The sequence below is a fragment of the Erpetoichthys calabaricus genome, chromosome 12 (genome assembly GCF_900747795.2).
Source record: "Erpetoichthys calabaricus chromosome 12, fErpCal1.3, whole genome shotgun sequence".
Lineage (NCBI taxonomy): Eukaryota > Metazoa > Chordata > Cladistia > Polypteriformes > Polypteridae > Erpetoichthys > Erpetoichthys calabaricus.
In genome coordinates, this window is record NC_041405.2 from 153,541,048 (window position 1) to 153,561,466 (window position 20,419).

Below are 20,419 nucleotides of genomic sequence, written 5' to 3' on the forward strand. Positions count from 1 at the left end.
CATATGCCGCTCCTGTATTTTTCTTGGCCTGCCAGACCTGCTGGGTTTAACAACAACTGTGCCTGTGGCCTTCCATTTCCTGATTCCATTCCTTACAGTTGAAACTGACAGTTTAAACCTCTGAGATAGCTTTTTGTAGTCTTCCCCTAAACCAGGAGACTCAACAATCTTTGTTTTCAGATCTTTTGAGAGTTGCTTTGAGGATCCCATGCTGTCACTCTTCAGAGGAGAGTCAAAGGGAAGGAAGCACAACTTGCAATTGACCACCTTAAATCCCTTTATATCTCATGATTGGACACACCTGTCTATAAAGTTCAAGGCTTAAGGAGCTCATCCCACCAAGTAGTCAGCATTGAGCAGTGACAGGCATTCAAATCAGCACAATGACAAGGGGACCCACATTTTTGCACAGCCAGTTTTTCACATTTGATTTAATTTTATCCAACTAAATACTGCATCACTAAAAATCTTTGTTTGGAAAACACGGCAGTACTCAGACGTACCTATGAAATTAAAGACATACCACTGTTATCTTTTATGTTGAAAGGAGAGTCAATTATTATGCAGGCTGAGAGGGGGTCCCAAACTTTTTCACATGACTGTATATTATTTACTCTAGTCTATACAGCTCTAAGCAACTGACACGCAGGTAAACAGACTTGAGTTGAGAAAACTTTTTGCGGCGGTGGAAGGATGTGATAGTAGGCTGCTTGCTGCTTATCAACATATTTACAAGACAAAAGACGCTGACGGAGAAGTGCGAAGGGATTTTAGGCGGGATAGAGTTATGAGTTTTTTTCGTTGGTTTTGGTAATTCTAGTGTCAATTTCCCCTTGGGATTAATAAAGTATCTATCTATCTATCTATTATATAGTGCCTTACATATCTATCTATCTAATAAATAAAATCATCACTTAAAAACTGCTATAGCCGCAGGAGTGTAAGGCAAGTTCAAGCACGGGTGAAATGGGTGGCAAAGGAAATCTCTCAGTCCAAACGTTTGTTTTAAAATATTTAGGTGAAAATTCAAAGCAAACATTCCACACAAGAATAAAGAAAAAAACGTTGTTACACATATGAGGTCATGTATGAGGTCTGCCTATTAAATAGTGAGACTGACACAATAACTCACTTTCATTTATATAGCAATTCTAATGCTTGTCCCCTTCAATATACTCCCCATTCGCAATTACGTATCGAAGCAGTTTTGGTTTCCGCTGGTCGAAGGTGTGGAGCAGATCAGTATATGTCAGCTATTTCAAGACATCGGGCGTTTTCTTCTTTACTTCTTTACTGCATCGATTGACTCAAAACGTGTTCCTTTAAGTAGCGATTTTAAGAGACATGCAGTCTTCCCTGTAAGCCTCAGGAACCATTTGAAAAGATCCCATTGGTGTTTTGCTCAATTTCACTAAAACTTTCAAATTGACACGTTGCTCAACCTTTAAACTTAGCATGATTCTGGCACACAAGGGGAGACACAACTGCATTAAACGGTGTCTGACAATCAACTGAACGGCACAGAGTGTTGTCATTCGTCGTGCAGGTTTGGACAGGTTTAAACCCACTTGGCAAGTGCTCATGATCTGTTCTCACTGCTTTGTATAAGAGATAGAAACATGGTGCGCTGGGCACATCGAGGCGCACACGCGCTGGCGCACTGCCGCACTGCAACGAGCCCGCCACAGAGCAAAAAAAGAAACGAGAGGATTCGAAGGTTGTATTACAGTACGGAAACCACAGAGGTCCACACTGCGCACTAACGCACTGCAACGAGCCCGCCACAGAGCAAAAAAAGAAACGAGAGGATTCGAAGGTTGGACTACATTACGGAAACCCCAAAAGTCCACACTACACAGCATATTTCAATCACATTACAGTATTACAGTAACACATTATTAACAGTCCAGCCACAGAAAACACAGAAACGGCACCAGAAGAAGAGAAACAATACACAAGCGCTCCGTATTAAACGTAAGTGCGATTAGAATTCTTAACGGTAGACGCCGTATAGCTAACGGAGTCACGGGTCCAAAAACAAACAGCTCAACTAACGGAAATACAAAAACGAGCCCGCATGGATACACACGATGAACGCAGGCGCCCACAACGCGTGAGCTACGCCTGCTCTAATCCACTGTGCCACAAAAACACAGAAACGCCACCAGATGGAAAGAAACAATACATGAGTGCTCCGTATTAAACGTAAGTGCGATTAGAATTCTTAACGGTAGACGCCGTATAGCTAACGGAGTCACAGGTCCAAAAACAAACAGCTCAACTAACGGAAATACAAAAACGAGCCCGCATGGATACACACGATGAACGCAGGCGCCCACAACGCGTGAGCTACACTTGCTCTAATCCACTGTGCCAGTAGTATAGATCACATAACGGTCACAAACTCTAACCCAGCGGCTGACACACGAACACCACAGCCTGTAAACTGAACCTGCTGTGCTCCACTCTGCCAGCAGTCGGTAAAAGCAAAGGCAATGGAATCACATCTCCACAAAACGAGACCGCCTTACTACAGATATGCATATGTAGTTAAATGACATTTCCCGAGACGCACCCACCCTCCATGGTATGTCATCCATCCAGATATCGGACGGAACAGAAACTAATTGCCGTTCATGGATTTCAGATTCGCTAGCGAATCGCGGGCTTACTAGTTATTTAACAGACAGACCTCGTATCATCTCTAAACTTAGCTTTTCTTGTAAAACTTTAGTTGTTTCTTTACTTAAAGATTCTTTACTTCTTCTTCTGTACGCTTTAAACGTATGGCGCAGCTCATGCAATTGCTTTGTCTTTCATGTTACTTGGCACACAAAACACTCACGCAAGGCACGAGAGGCACGTAGGCATGGTCTAAAACCATGTGCCCTCTACGCCTTACACATGGCAAGGCTCATGTTTAGTCAGAGAAGCTAGAAATAGTTAGAATATGACAATTCAATTCAACTTATTGGGTGACGCAGGTGGCTGGGGGGGGCGACCCAGCCGGGACACCCAGGACGACCGGAAGAGGGCTTACGCCCTCCTCAGACCACGTGGGGGCAACCATCCTGGTTGCTATGGGGACCACGAGTACCGAGCTTTGAAGCTCAACCCTGTAGGGGCCCAGGGGGTGACCCAGTGCCTTGGAGGCACTGGACCTCAGCACTTCTGCCACACCCGGAAGTGCTGGGGGGAAGAAGAGCAGGGACACCCGGAGTGCTTCTGGGGATGCAGCCGGCACTTCCGCCACACTGGGGCATGTCGGTGGAAAATTGCCAGGAATCACCTGGAGCACATCCGGGTGATTATAAAAGGGGCCGCCTCCCTTCATTCAGTGCTTGACTCGGGTGGAAGAAGGATGAAGCTGGAAGGTGAGGAGTGGAGGCGGCCTGAAGAGACAAGGCAAGAGTGTGAGGCCTGGATTTTGGGGTTGTGTGGCATTTAACTTGTACATAGTAGACTGTAAATAAACGTGTGGTGGTGACTTACAACATGTCCGCCTGTCTGTGTCCGGGGCTTAGTCCACAGGGGGTTATAGGAACCACCCATAGATTATGTACTAACATTTAGTAAAACATTTATGCATCTTATGTAACTATCAAACTGCATTTTGTGTTTACATGGGTTATCTTTGTCTTAATATTTAAATTTTTTTGATGATCTGAAACATTTAAGTGTGACAAACATGCAAAAAAATAAGCAATCGGGAATGGGGCAAATACTTTTTCACGGCACTATATAAGTGATTAGGAAAGGAATATAAGTAACAAGCTGGTTAAGTTTGCAGATGATACCAAGCTCGGTGGATTTGGCAGATAAATCGAGTAACCATTGAATCGTCACAGAGGGACTTGGGCAGCAGATGGGCTTTGGGCAGATTTGTGGCAGATGAAATTTAATGTCAGTAAATGTAAAGAGTTACACATAGGAAGTAAAAATGTGAGGTCGGAATGCACAATGGGCGGTCAGAAAATTGAGAGTCCACCTTATGAGAAGGGTTTAGGAGTCGTGGTGGACTCGACACGATCAACTGCCAGACGGCCATTAAGAAGGCTAATTGAATGTCAGGTTATATACGGTGCCCACCACAATGTCTGTTCTGTGTTGTGCCCTCGGATGTTTTTGAATAACATATTTGTTTTCCAAAAGTGGTCTCCTTGTTTATATATCGTCCAGTTGGGTGACAAGTGGTTTCTTCTCCAGTCTGCTTCACTTGAATTTTCAAACAATACCAAGCAGGTTGTTTACACTGCCACATCCAACTGGCCATGTTTTTGAACTCAGTTCCCCGCCACCATGTAAGAAGCAGCTTAGTGGAATAAAGGAGTACATTAGCAGTCGGCTGACCAGTTCAACACAATCTACTGAATGGACACGTTTGTAAGCCCTCTTTTGTTTTCAAAGTGCCAGGACATATTGATGTTAAGATTTTTCGGCAGAGATAGGTCAGTGATTGTAACTTGTCCTTCACCATTACATCATAATATCAAATATGGGTGACGAGATAAAAATAGAGTACATCTTGGGTCGTTATTTCTTTATAGTCATATAAAAATGGGTACGTTACATTATCAGCGATGGAGACGTCGCAGCCCGGCTGTGCCAGCAGCAGCTTTACAATCTCCGCTCGGCCGTGTTCACTGGCACACATCAGGGCCGTTGAACCTTCGTCATCCTGCATGTTGACATCGGCACCGCAGTCCAGCAGGGCTTGCATCATTTCTTGCCGTCCGTGGCTGACAGCCAGCATTAGTGCTGTTTGACCTGCCTGTGAGAGGAATCGTTTGGAAAGAAGAGGAAAAAGAAATGACAATCACTAAATGACAAAGTACTGAAGTGACATCTTTATCAAGCAGAATGAGCCCCCCCCCCCCCCCCCCCCTTTATTTTTGACAGACCCTTACCCAAAATATCTTTGTTTTAGCACTCACACTGAAATGGGCATTCAACCACCTCTGGAAGCCAGAGCCCAAACAAGGAGCAGGGGCCGGGCACAAGGAGAAAAGACAACATGTGTACATCTGTGGCTGTCTACTTGTATCCGGTTATCTATGTTATTTAAACCTGCTTATCCAGTTCAAGGTTGCAGTAAACCAGAGCACTTAGTTCATGGCAGAACCTAAATCTGAACGGAGCACCACCTCACTGGGGGAATGTTATATATTTATTTTACATGTTTATATTGTATATCAACCTTAATAAAAGGATAAGTGTCTGTGTATCTGTGTGTCCATCCAGTTGCTATATCTGCCATTCTAACAGATGGCACATTGCAAACATTTGCAAACTTTAAAATTACTTTTATGGATCCCATACCAAATGGCATACAACAGATATATATGCACTGCATTTGTCATTCCAACAGATGGCACATCACAAAATGTAAGCAATGCTTTTATGAATTCCATACCAAATGGCACATAACAGAGATATGCACTACATTTGACATTCCAACAGATGACACATCACAAACATTAACACTGCTTTTATGAATCCCTTACCAAATGGCATACAAGAGAGACATACCCACTGCTTTTGACTTTCCAACAGTTGGCACATCTCAAAACTTTAACACTGCTTTTACGCATCCCATATTAAATGGCAGATCACAGAGACATATGAACAAATGTTAGCACTGCTTTTATAAATACCATACCAAATTGCATATGACAGACATATGCACTGCAATTGTCATTCCAGCAGATGGTGCATCACAAACATTAACACTGCTTTTACAAATCCAGTAACAAATGTCATACAACAGAGACAAATGCATTGCTCTTGTCATTCCGATAGATGGCACATCAGAAATGTTAACACTGCTTTTATGAATAACATACCAAATGAAATACAACAGAGATGAATGCATTGTATTTGACATTCCAACAGATGGCGCATCCCAAACATTACCACTTTTTTATGAATACCATACCAAATGGCATATGACATATACACAGCATTTTTCATTCCAACAGATGATGCATCACAAACATTAACAATGCTTTTACAAATCCAGTAACAAATGGCATACAACAGAAACATATGCATTGCTCTTGTCATTCCAACAGATGGCACGTCACAAATGCTAATACTGCTTTTACGAATGGCTGTGTCTCTGTCATTCCAAAATATGGCTCATCATAAACATTTTAGTAATAAAAAGCATTGCATTTGTCATTCCAAAAGATGGTGTATCAGATATATTAATAATTCTTTTATGAATTCCATACTAAATGGCATATAACAGATAGATAGATAGATAGATAGATAGATAGATAGATAGATAGATAGATAGATAGATAGATAGATAGATAGATAGATAGATAGATAGATAGATAGATAGATAGATAGATACTTTATTAATCCCAAGGGGAAATTCACAATATGCACTGTATTTGACTTTCCAACAGATGGCACATCAGAAACATTAACACTACTTTTATGAATCCCATACCAAGCAGCATATAACAGAAACACACTGCATTTGTCATTCCAACACATGATGCATCATAAATGTGAACACTGCTTTTATGAATGCCATACAACATGGCACATAACAGAGACATATGCATTTCATTGTGTGCAGCAAATGTTAATGCTGAGGTCTCCATTGATAATTTACATTTCAAATCATCTTAGACGAGTAGCACAACTAGTCTGACCATAAATCCTTTCACCACAAGGCATCCGAATCTTCCAAAAGCACAAATGAGGCTCAGGGTCATACTTTTTCAGAAAAAAGAAAAAAAAACTTCTTTCTTGCCTCTCCAGCGTGTGAAGTTGTTGTAACACACACAGAGTAACCAATCTCCACCACGATCACTTGGAAATCTTTCAAAGTTGCCATTGTCTTCTCTGGTAGCTTCCCTGATCAATATCTTCCTGGTTTGGTCATTGCATGTGAAAGGACAGTCTGATCTAGGCAAAGTGTTGGTGCTGCCATATGCTTTCTATATCCTTAACTATAAGAGACAATTAAAAGTCTTAGAAGTGTCTTTGTCTCCTTCTCCTAACCTGTGTCTTTCCACTTTATCCCTTTCCAATAGTGAAGTCTTTGAGTTGTTGCCATGCACTGCCAGCAGTGAAACCCTCAAGGAGCAGGCAGGTTTACTCTGAAGTCACCAGAGCCAACACTCGTGATGTCAGGTGGTGTGTGATCTGGAAGGTGATTGGTTGTACCTGAACAAGTCTAGAATGGTTACTCTGAGGGGCAGGTCACTTATCCAAGCTTGGTATTTCACTAATTACATTTGAATAATTGTTCAGGATTTTTTAAATGCTATTTTCACTTCGATTTTAAGGGTTGTAATGTTTAAATACAGCAGGAAATAATTGTATATTGACTTTATTATAATTTCCGGGGTTTAATGAGACATACAGTAAGGATGATGATTTTTTTCCATATTTTTTCCACATGCAATGTGAGGAGTAAGCTGTCTTGCAACCCACTCATAGTTTAGGAAACACTGACAAAGGGTATACCACCCCCTAACTGTCACTGGTGCAGTGTCGTAGCCCAAGTTCGTGCCACTCGAGACGGACAGGGGCTTCAATTTGCCGCCCTAGCTCCACCATATCTGAATATTTTAGCCTATTTAAATAGAAAATTAAAATGACGTATAGAGAAAATTTAAGATAAATCTTGCATAGATTTACTCAAATATAGAGAAACAACAATAATTTTTCACATTTCATTATTTATAAGCATCAGTTACACAAGAATATAGTAAAGACACACTGATACAGCCGTGTTCTAATTATTAGTTTAGTACAAGGGGGCTCTGCCCCCTGCTCACTTCGCTCGCCTACCCCCAGTGTTGGGTAACCCGAAATACATTGATGAATGTATGAGATATATTGGAGTGTAAAGGTATAGATGATAAACAAAGGAAGTATATTCATTAATCCTAATGAATGTCCACTAATTTGTCAGCTAATTGGCGGAAACGTTTATTTGTTTTATTCATGCGGGCTCGTTTTTGTAGCTCCGTTAGTCGAGCTGGATCGTTTTGGAGCCGTGACCGTGACTCCATTAGTTATCCGTTGACCACCGTTAGTAATATGGATAATTGCGCTTACTGTTAATACGGAGCGTTTTCTGTGGTTGTAGTGTTAATGATGCATCACTGTAATGTGATTCACATATGCTATATGGTTTGGACGTGTGAGGATGCCGTACGTTTAATACGGAGAGTTCATTGTAGGCGCCTGCGTTCATTGATTCTATCCAGGCGGGCTCGTGGTTTACCATTCTCGGTTAGCCATGTGTAAAGTGCTTAATATTGTATTACTGTAATGTGAATCACATATGTTGTGGAGTCCGGATCTGTGTTTATGCTTGTGGTGTGTTAGACGCGCGTGGACAATGCTGTGTAGTGTGGCCGTTTAGTTCAGAAGCGCGTTGTAGGCGCCTGCGCCTTCCGTACTCTCTTTGTGGACCTGTGGGGCCTCCGTAGCCTCTTCCGTTTGACTCTGGGGTGCAGCGCAGAATCCTCTTTTTTGTGTGGCTATGTCGTTAGTCGTTAGCTATGGGCACGTTGTTGCTTCATTTCTCATTCACGTTAGTTGAGCTCTTTCGTTTTTGGGCCGTGACTCCTTCGTTCGCGGTGGATCAGACTTCGCTTGCGGTTTATGAGGCGCGCGCTGTAGGCGCCTGCGCACTATGTCTCATGGTCCCATCGCCGCGTACCTGCGTCCATGTCTTCCGGTTTACCATTCTCGGTTAGTAATATGGACAAGTAAGCCCGCGATTCTCTAGAGAATCGTGAATCCAAGAATGGCAAGCAGTTTCTGTTCCGTCCGATATTTGGATGGATGACATATCATGGAGGGTGGGTGCGTCTGGGGAAATGTCATTTAATTAAATAAGCATATCTGTACTAAAGCGGTTTCGTTTTGTGGAGACGTGATTCCGTTGCCTTTGCTGACACCGACTGCTGGCAGAGTGGAGCGCAGCAAGTGTAGTTTACAGGTTGTGGTGTTCGTGTGCCAGCCACCGAGTCGGGGAAGCTGCTGGGTTTGAGTCTGTGACCGTTATGTGATCTATATTACTGGCACAGTGGATTAGAGCAAGTGTAGTGAACAGGTTGTGTTGTTTGGGCGCCACCTACTGACTCTGGGAAGCTGCTGCGTTTGACTCTGGAGCGTGTGCCACGGCGCAGTACGTATGCGCCTCGGTGGGAAGCCGCTGCGTGATGAAATATCATGGAGGGTGGGTGCGTCCTGGGATAGTTTATTTCAACGCGCTTCTGTTATTGTTTTTCTTCATGCAGTCTCGTTTTTGTTTTTTTATGGCTGTGTCGTCGTATATGCGGTGGTGTTTGGCGGTCGCGTCCGGGCGGCTATACAATCTGGCGTGCACGCTTTACCTCAGGTTTAGTTCACAGGTCGTAGGCATGGTAAAGTTTCCATTTAATTCAATAATCCTATCTGAACTAAAGCAGTTTCTTTGTGTGGGCGCCTTCGTTCATTGTTTTTATCCATACGGGCTCTTGTTTGTATTACTAATCGTTGAGCTCCCTCCATTTGGATACGTGCCTCCTTTGCCTGTGCTGTGTCAAAAGCGCGTTGTGGGCGCGCTCGTTCATTGTGTTTGTACATGCGGGCTCGTTTTGTATTTCCGTTAGTTGAGCTCTTTCATTGTGGAGCCGTGATGTCTCTGCTTCTGGTGTGTGTGAAGCGCGTTGTGGGAGCCTCCTGGCACAGTGGAGTAGAGCAAATGTAGTTTACAGGTTGTGTTGTTTGGGCACCACCTACTGACTCTGGGAAGCCGCTGTGTTTGACTCTGGGGCGCCGCGCCGCAGTGCCATTGCACTTCGGTGCATCCGCCGTGCATAAATTAACTGTCGTTTAGTAATATAGAAGATAATTACGCTGCGGAAACCAGAACCAGTGTAGAGTACAAGTGATAGGAGGCGATGTTTTCTGTGAAGAGGAACAGCGCATTCGGATTGAAAACGAAATGAAATTATAAATTGTAAATTAGTTGTTTATCTTCCTACAAATTACTATCGGTGTAATGTTTATGTTCATTTTTATTATTACCTCATAGATTGCAACTGCTGTGTGTGATGCCGTCACAGAAGGACAGTCTGAAAATTATTTTTGTAGCATTTGTAGATGAAAATCAGAGAATTTTACTTTTTTTCATTCATGGGTTATATTTTTCTGAGCCCTGCTTGCTTACACACAAATTGTACTGAGCCTTTTGGCCAATAATACCGCCCCCGCCGCCCGACCCCTAGCTACGCCACTGCACTGTGGTGCCAATGTCCTGCCACGGTGTGATTCTCCATCATTTCTGGAGGTCTGCTTTGGGACTTTTGGATATTCTGCTTCACCCAGAAGGTCTCTCTTGACCCTTGCGACGCGACGCTTGGTCCTGTGGACGCTACTGCTACGCAAGTGTAGTACTGTTTATACGTCAATCTGGAAGATTCTACCAGGTGGCAGTGCGAGACATCATCACGGTGAGAACACATGGAGAAGGGTCTAGCTGCAGCCGGCAGCTTCACTCTGTTGGAAAACATTCGGCTTCGCTGTGTTGTGAATTGCTTGAAACATTAAATTCCGAGGACACCTTGCCACAATATCTCTGAAAAAGATGGACATTTAATGATTAAATCCATCAATCCAGGGATGCGCTCATTCCAGCAAGCATCAGGCACGAAGCAGAAACAATCCCTGGATGGGGCATCAGCTCATCGCAAGGTGAACACAAGCAAACACACACACACACTTGCATCATTTTAGCGTCACCAAATCCATCCATCCATCCATTTTCCAACCCGCTGAATCCGAACACAGGGTCATGGGGGTCTGCTGGAGCCAACAAATCCCCAAACCTTTATATCTTTGGAAGGAAACCGGAGCAGAGTGTGGAAACCCAGTATGCAAACTCCAGGCAGGGAACACCAGGGACGTGACTCCCTGCCTGGCAGCAGCGCTACTGCTCCAATTAACGGTGTAATTATTAACGGTATTCATTATTTAAATGAAGTTAACGAATTATCTGTAAAATGCAATATACATAATTTAGTGCATTTAATCATGAAAGTGATATCTAGTATAGATCTAAGGTTTCTGGATTTACTCATTAAACGTCCATCCATTTCAGAGATATTGTGGCAAGGTGTCCAAAACATTTAATGAATGTTTCATGTAATTCACAACACAGAGAAGCCGACCCTGTTCTCACTGTGATGATATCCCACACTGCCACCTGGTGGAATCTTCCCAGATTTACGTAAAGCACCTGCGCAAGTACTTAGGGCTGGTTTATACTTCACGCTCAGAACGCCTACGCGCCCGCATCATGGCTGCCCTGCGTTCCCAGCGTTCATTTGACGCGTCCTCTGAGCAGGTCCTCAGAAATGAACGCGACGCGTGCGTGAGTTGCAGTACCAGCAAAAAGTCGGGGGGCGCAGTGTGCTAAAAGTTAGAATCCATATTACTAACCGAGAATGGTAAACCAGAAGGCATGGACGCAGGTCTCAGTAAACCGGAAAGGCATGGACGCAGGTACACGGCACAGGAGACATAGTGCGCAGGCGCCGACAGCGAGCGAAGTCTGATCCACCGAGAACGAAGGAGTCATAGCTCAAAAACGAATGAGCTCAACTAACGTAAATAAGAAATGAGGCAACGCGCCCATAGGTAACGACACAACCACACAATAAAGAGGACTCAGCCCACTGCCCCAGAGTGAAACGAGAAATACTACGGAGTCCACAAAGGTCCACAACACACAGCATAATCAAACCCGAGATAGTATGGAAAGCGCAATCGCCTGCAATGCGCTTCTGAACCATAGCTAACCACTGCAAGCGAATTCTGATACACCACCAAAACCGAAAGAGCTCAACTAACTGAAATACGAAATAAAGCAACAACCACAGGCAATACGGAACCCTAACCGTCCACACTACACAGCATAGTCAAACCCGACATAGTACGGAAGGTGCGAGCGCCTACAACGCGTGTCTAACACACCGCAGGCAAACCCCCGAGATGGTACAGAAGCGCCAGAGATACGGACTCCACAGCATATGTGAATCACATTACAGTAATACAATAATATGAGTACTCACAGACAAAACAAACACAAGAGGCTTCGGCGTCCCGCCACACAATCAAACTGGAGAGAGTACGGAGTCCCCAAACGTCCACTAAACACAGCATAGTCAAACCCGAGATAGTACAGAGGACGCATGCGCCTACAACGACAACCACATAAAACACACACACGGCACCGGAGGTATAATATTAATAAACGAACGCTCCGTATTACACGGACAGAATCCCCAAACGTCCAGAGTACACAGCATATGTGAAGCGCATTACAGTGTTACATTACTAACGGTACAACCACAGAACACACAGACACGAGACCTGATGGAGGAATACGGAACCGTACACGTCTACACTACACAGCATAGTCAGACCCGACATAGTTCGGAAGGTGCAGGCGCGTACAACGCACTTCCAAAACACCGCACGCAAACACCTAGGATAGTACAGACGCCCCACAGATCCGGACTCCACAGCATATCTGAATCACATTACAGTAATACAATATTATAGGTACTCACGGAAGTAACACACACAAGAGGCCTCGGCGTCCTGCCCTACAGTCAAACCAGACAAAGTACGGAGGCCCCAAACATCCACAAACCACAGTATAGTCAAACCCGACATAATACGGAGGGCGCATGCGCCTACAACGACAACCACAGAGAACACACACACGACACCACACGTCCACACTACACAGCATAGTCAGACCCGACATAGTACATAAGGTGCAGGCGCCTACAACGCACTTCTAAAACACCGCAAGACAAAAACCCAGGATAGTACAGACGCCCCCAGAGAAAGTACGGAGGCCCCAAACGTCCACAAACCACAGTATAGTCAAACCCGACATACAGTGGTGTGAAAAACTATTTGCCCCCTTCCTGATTTCTTATTCTTTTGCATGTTTGTCACACAAAATGTTTCTGATCATCAAACACATTTAACCATTAGTCAAATATAACACAAGTAAACACAAAATGCAGTTTTTAAATGATGGTTTTTATTATTTAGGGAGAAAAAAAATCCAAACCTACATGGCCCTGTGTGAAAAAGTAATTGCCCCCTTGTTAAAAAATCACCTAACTGTGGTGTATCACACCTGAGTTCAATTTCCGTAGCCACCCCCAGGCCTGATTACTGCCACACCTGTTTCAATCAAGAAATCACTTAAATAGGAGCTGCCTGACACAGAGAAGTAGACCAAAAGCACCTCAAAAGCTAGACATCATGCCAAGATCCAAAGAAATTCAGGAACAAATGAGAACAGAAGTAATTGAGATCTATCAGTCTGGTAAAGGTTATAAAGCCATTTCTAAAGCTTTGGGACTCCAGCGAACCACAGTGAGAGCCATTATCCACAAATGGCAAAAACATGGAACAGTGGTGAACCTTCCCAGGAGTGGCCGGCCGACCAAAATTACCCCAAGAGCGCAGAGACGACTCATCCGAGAGGTCACAAAAGACCCCAGGACAACGTCTAAAGAACTGCAGGCCTCACTTGCCTCAATTAAGGTCAGTGTTCACGACTCCACCATAAGAAAGAGACTGGGCAAAAACGGCCTGCATGGCAGATTTCCAAGACGCAAACCACTGTTAAGCAAAAAGAACATTAGGGCTCGTCTCAATTTTGCTAAGAAACATCTCAATGATTGCCAAGACTTTTGGGAAAATACCTTGTGGACTGATGAGACAAAAGTTGAACTTTTTGGAAGGCAAATGTCCCGTTACATCTGGCGTAAAAGGAACACAGCATTTCAGAAAAAGAACATCATACCAACAGTAAAATATGGTGGTGGTAGTGTGATGGTCTGGGGTTGTTTTGCTGCTTCAGGACCTGGAAGGCTTGCTGTGATAGATGGAACCATGAATTCTACTGTCTACCAAAAAATCTTGAAGGAGAATGCCCGGCCATCTGTTCGTCAACTGAAGCTGAAGCGATCTTGGGTGCTGCAACAGGACAATGACCCAAAACACACCAGCAAATCCACCTCTGAATGGCTGAAGAAAAACAAAATGAAGACTTTGGAGTGGCCTAGTCAAAGTCCTGACCTGAATCCAATTGAGATGCTATGGCATGACCTTAAAAAGGTGGTTCATGCTAGAAAACCCTCAAATAAAGCTGAATTACAACAATTTTGCAAAGATGAGTGGGTCAAAATTCCTCCAGAGCGCTGTGAAAGACTCATTGCAAGTTATCGCAAACGCTTGATTGCAGTTATTGCTGCTAAGGGTGGCCTAACCAGTTATTAGGTTCAGGGGGCAATTACTTTTTCACACAGGGCCATGTAGGTTTGGATTTTTTTTTCTCCCTAAATAATAAAAACCACCATTTACAAACTGCATTTTGTGTTTACTTGTGTTATATTTGACTAATGGTTAAATGTGTTTGATGATCAGAAACATTTTGTGTGACAAACATGCAAAAGAATAAGAAATCAGGAAGGGGGCAAATAGTTTTTCACACCACTGTAATTAGGAGGGCGCATGCGCCTACAACGACAACCACAGAGAACACACACACGATACCACAGGTATAATATGAATAAACGAACGCTCCGTATTATACGGACGGAATCCCCAAACGTCCAAACTACACAGCATATGTTAGGAACATTGCAGTGATACATTATTAATGGTTGCTAACGATACTGTTCACTTAAACGACGCCAATCTCCCATTACAGCTGCATTTGCCATAGCAATCAACAAATCCCAAAGACAGACCAGAGTCAGCCTTTACCTCTCTGAGCCTGTATTTAGACATGGACAACTTTATGTTGCCATCTCAAGAGTTCGGCATTCATGTGACGTTAACGTTAAAATTATAATAACCACTGCAATATATCTCATGCATAGATCTGCACATCTATACCTACATAACATAACAATTACACTGCTATTGTCATTTACATATCTTACATAGACCTACAGATATCATGGCACTGAACATAATACATATGTGACGATTACCAAGACAGACAATAATCTCTATCGGATGTATTTCGTGTTACTCAAGACCAGGGGTTGGCAAGCAAAGTGAGCAGGGGGTGGAGCCCCCTAGTGTTACGTCAGAGTCTCTGGTTACTATCTACATGTGACAGAAAGCAGCTTTGAGGATCCTACGAGATCGATGTGCGTGCTTCGATATTTGATAAATGGTTCGATGTGGTGAAGCAAAATGCCGACATACAGATGTCTTCGTGGTGCTTTTATATTCAAGCGTCGCATATTCCCGATCGTACTGACACGATACGTTTTAAAAGTCTCACATACCGTCTTCTGTGCAGTCTTTTTTTCTAGGGCTTTCTCTGCTCCTGACAGCAGCGGATCGCAAGCAATAGATCGCCACACTGAGCACATTAAATGTATGATATTCCAACTCTCTGCACAATTTAGAATCCTTAGATTTATATTTGATATCACTTTCATGTTTGAAAAGCATTAAAGTATGTATATTACATTTTACAGATAAATCGGTAATTTCGTTTAAATAATGAATACTGTTAATAGTGACACACATGGCGGTGACACGGTGGCGGAGCGGTAGCGCTGCTGTCTTGCAGGGAGTCACGTCGCTGATATTCCCTGCCTGGAGTTTACACGTTTTCCTTCTGGGTGTCCTCAGTGTGCTCCAGTTTCCTTTCAAAGATATGCAGATTTGGTGCCGCTAAAATGACGTGAGTGTATGTGTGTGCTTGCATTCACCTTGCGATGAGCCGAGTCCTCGTCCAGGGATTGTTTCTCACTCGTGCCCAATGCTTGCTGGAATGGACACATCCCAGGATTTAATCAATAAACATCCGTTTCAGAGATATTGCGGTAAGGTGTCATCGGAATTTAATGGGTGTTCTGGGCAATTAACAACACAGAGAAGTTGAACCTGTTCTCACCGTAATAATATCTCACACCGTCACCTGGTGGATTCCTCCAGATGTACGCAAAGTACGCGCGCAAGTATAAACACTTCAACGCTTGCGTAGCAGGAGCGTCCGCTGCAGCATGCGTTGCGTGAAGTATTATTAACCTGGCCTTAAAATCCACTTCGGCAATTAAAACAGGTTTTTCTTTTTACTACGTGAAAGCCAGCTTTTGTTGAAATTGGTAATGCCTAGCAGGCAGATTACCAACAGGCCATTCTCTCCTCTGAACGCTCTCATCGACTGGATGGTTTTTGTTTTTCACACATTCTGGGTAAACCCTGGAGACTACTGTGCATGAATATCCCAGGAGAGCAACAGTTACAGAAATTGTCAAACCAGCCCGTCTGACAAAAAAAAAAAAATCCTGCCACGATTAAAATGACTGAAATCACATTTTTCCCCATTCTGGTGTTTGATGTGAACATGAACTGAAGCTCCTGACCTGAACCTGCAAGCTTTTATGTACTGCACTGCTGCCACCTGATTGGCTGATTAGATAATTGCATGGATAAGCAGTTGTTCCTTAGAATTTGCTCAGTGAGTGTTTAAATATCTGCATTGGATGCTTATATCACATAGTAAGACATCTTGCTGTGTACAGACAAAGCACAAGAGATTCATCAAGTCAACAAATCCCCCAATATCTCATTCAGCTTCTCCCTCAGCCACAATTCCATCATCTGCACCAAATCCATCCATCCATCCATCCATCCATTATCCAACCTGCTGAATCCGAACACAGGGTCACGGGGGTCTGCTGGAGCCAATCCCAGCCAACACAGGGCACAAGGCAGGAACCAATCCCGGGCAGGGTGCCAACCCACCGCAGGACACACACAAACACACCCAGCACACACTAGGGCCAATTTAGAATCGCCAATCGACCTAACCTGCATGTCTTTGGACTGTGGGAGGAAACCGGAGCGCCCAGAGGAAACCCACGCAGACACAGGGAGAACATGCAAACTCCACGCAGGGAGGACCCGGGAAGCGAACCCAGGTCCCCAGGTCTCCCAACTGCGAGGCAGCAGCGCTACCCACTGTGCCACCGTGCCGCCCTGCACCAAATCCCAGTGCCCTAATTGCCTGATTGGCCCTTCTGCTTTAGGCCACTGGGTGCACTTCACTGTTGTTCTGTACTGCAAAATTCTTTTTCTTTCAACTACGAGTAATAATGCTGATTGTGTTTGTGACTTTCTAAGTTAAGTTTACATACCTGACTGGCTCGGGCGTTGACGTTTCCCAAGCTAAAGAGTTTCCTGATAATGGACATATCCTCCTCAGCCTCCACAGCAGCCAGAGCTGCCAGCATGATGGCCGTATACCCAGCTTTGTTCTGGTGGTCCACAGAGCATACACCTGAGCCAATAGGGGAGATAGAAAAGAAATGGCTTTAATTACATTATGAGAATTAAAGTATTTGGTAGAGTCAACTATTAATGATGCCTCGCAGTAAGGAGACTTGGGTTTGTTTCCCGGGACCTCCCTGTGTGGAGTTTGCATGTTCTCCCCGTGTGTGCGTGGGTTTCCTCCCACAGTCCAAAGACATGCAGGTTAGGTGCATTGGCGATCCTAAATTGTCCCTAGTATGTGCTTGGTGTGTGTGTGTGCCCTGTGGTGGGTTGGCACCCTGCCCGGGATTTGTTCCTGTCTTGTGCCCTATGCTGGCTGGGATTGGCTCCAGCAGACCCCTGTGACCCTGTAGTTATGGATATAGCGGGTTGGATAATGACTGACTGACTGACTATTAATGACAGGCATTTAGTTTTACTAAGCTGCAAAAGTAAGGAGTACACTTAAGAGATAGAAGCCTGAGGTGTCCTGATGATGGACCATCTGTTAGACAGACCACCGTTTGAGAGACTCACGGACTGTGTGAGCAACACTGGAGCACAGCAAGGAACAGGCCGGTCTGCTTCTCTCTTCACTCTGTGCACCTCAGACTAGAAATATAACAGCAGGTCAGGTCACTTGTGGAAATTCTCAGATGATTCTGCACTTATGAGGTTATTGAAAAGGAGGATGAGACAGAGAAGAGGAGTCGGGGGGTTGACTTTGAGAATTGTCTGCAACTTAACATCAGCAAAACAAAGGAACTGCTTATTGACTTTCAGTGCACCAAAGAGCCTCTGTGTCAGGTCACTACTGAAGGAGTGGATGTGGAGGTCATCCAGTCATATAAATACTTGGAGGTCCACATTAATGACAAGTTGGACTGGTTTAATAACACAGAGGAGCTATAGTAGAAAGGGCAGAGCAAACTCTTCTTCATTAAGAGACTGTGCTCCTTTACTGTGGGGAGTGACATCCTTCACATCTTCTACAACTGTGTGATGGCCAGTGTGGTGTGCTGGGCTGGTGATGTCACTTCAAGAGAGGACCACCAAATCAACAAGCTAGTTGAAGGGGCAGGATCAGTTATGGGACACATTCTGGAACCCCTGGAGTTTGTAGTGCAGAAAAGAATAAAACAAAACTGAGTGCCATTATGAACAACGCTGCTCATTATGTCTGTGACACACCAACACTGAGGACTTTCAGACAAGTCAGAAGTTTCTTTCATTTTAAATTTTACTTTTTAGTCATTCTAGTGTGTGTGTGTGTGTGTGTGTCTATCTATCTATCTATACTGTGTAGCACACGGCTGAGGGTGGTACCCAGCTGGGACACCCAAGAGGACCGGAGGAGGGCTTACGCCTCCTCCAGAACACGAGGGGGTGACCGCCCTGGTTGCTTTGGGGACCACGGGTACAGAGCTTTGAAGCTCAAAACCTGTGGGGGCCCGTGGTCACCGCCAGGGGGTGCCCCGGGGCCTATGGAGACCTGGACCTCAGCACTTCTGCCACACCCGGAAGTGCTGGGAGGAAGAGGTTCAGGGACACCCGGAGTGCTTCCGGATGCAGAGCCGGTACTTCCACCACAGTGGGGAGTGCCAGTGGAAGATTGCCAGGAGGCACCTGGAGCACATCAGGGTGACTATAAAAGGGGCTGCCTCCCTTCATTCAGCAGCTGGAGTCGGGAGAGAAGTAGGACGAGGTCATGGAGGAGAGGAGTGGAGGTGGCGAAGAGAGGCATTGAGTGTGAGGAAGGCCTGGACTTTGGGGGAGCTTTGGGGAGATGTGCACTTCACTGTAAATAGTAGACTTGTAAATAAACGTGTATGTGGTGCTTAAAACATGTCTGTCTGTCTGTGTCCAGGCTGCGTTCCACAACTGTTGTATAAAATGTGTCAAATATATTATATAGTGCCTTTCACATCTATTATATGGTGATTTCCCTATGTAATTAATTATTATTATAAGTGCCTTTCACATCTATCTATCTATATAGTGCCTTTCCTATCTATAAATCTACTATATAGTGTCCTTCATATCTAACTATCATACAGTACCTTTCTATTTATCTATACTAATAAAAGGAAAAGCCCTCACTGACTGACTCACTGACTGACTGACTGAGTGACTGACTGACTGACTCACTCATCACTAATTGTCCAACTTCCCGTGTAGGTGGAAGGCTGAAATTTGGCAGGCTCATTCCTTACAGCTTACTTACAAAAGTTAGGCAGGTTTCATTTCGAAATTCAACGCGTAATGGTCATAACTGGAACCTCTTTTTTGACAATATACTGTAATGGACGGCAGCTCGATGGCCGTGGGAGGCGGAGTTGAGTGTCACGTCATCACGCCTCCCACGTAATCACGTGAAAAGACTGAACGCAGTAGGGAGAAATGAAGGAAGAGCCGCAAACAGCGAAGAACAAAAAATTCATTAAACAATTGAGAAGGGTTTGAAACAATAAGAAGCGAGCGACTGAAGCATACAAGCATCTTCATAAGGGAAACAAAGCACCGTGTAAAACGTAAGTTTAAATTAAGTTTATAGAAACGCTCCCGCTGCAGATTGCAATAACATATTCGCGAGATAAAAGTTTCATGAGAAGACACGAGGTATAAACGAACCACACGCCGTTGCGCAACGTTAGGGGCTTCACCTCTGGCGCTGACGTTCGAGATTCGATTCCCGAGAGGGGAAGCAATGAGTGTGTACGCATGAAGAGCACAGAATTAGATCGAAACACGTGTCGCGTACTCTTTGCATAATTTGAAAGTAAACAATTTCAACCATTCTATGATCTGCTTCTCGCAACTGAAAGACGGCACATGGCGGATGTTAGCCGACTTGCTGACCACAATGTTAGTGGCTTCAACTCTGGCGCTGACGATAGACATTCGATTCCCGAGAGGGGATGTAGTGAGTGTGTACGCCTGATGAGCCCAGAATTAGGGAGAAACACGTGTCACATACTCTTTGCATTATTTGAAAGTAAATTATTAAAACCATTCTATGATCTGCTTCTGGGAACAGAAAGAGGGCACGTGGCGGACGTAATTCGACTTGCTCACCAACCACAAGCGTAAC

The 20,419-nt window shown here is 44.3% G+C and overlaps 2 protein-coding genes across 3 annotated transcripts in view; one reads left to right on the forward strand and one right to left on the reverse strand.

Annotated features, from left to right (window-relative positions):
* Positions 1–20,419, forward strand: part of rps28 (ribosomal protein S28) — an 892,132-nt gene that overhangs the window by 18,770 nt on the left and 852,943 nt on the right. The gene's annotated exons all lie outside the window — the stretch shown is intronic.
* Positions 1–20,419, reverse strand: part of kank3 (KN motif and ankyrin repeat domains 3) — a 131,669-nt gene that overhangs the window by 11,127 nt on the left and 100,123 nt on the right. For both annotated transcript variants that reach the window (XM_051934979.1, XM_051934978.1), the window contains exons 9-10: positions 17,214–17,356; positions 4,571–4,771 (exon numbers count right to left, since the gene is read on the reverse strand). In XM_051934979.1, the coding sequence (XP_051790939.1) occupies positions 4,571–4,771; positions 17,214–17,356 (344 nt within the window). The remainder of the gene's footprint in view (positions 1–4,570; positions 4,772–17,213; positions 17,357–20,419) is intronic.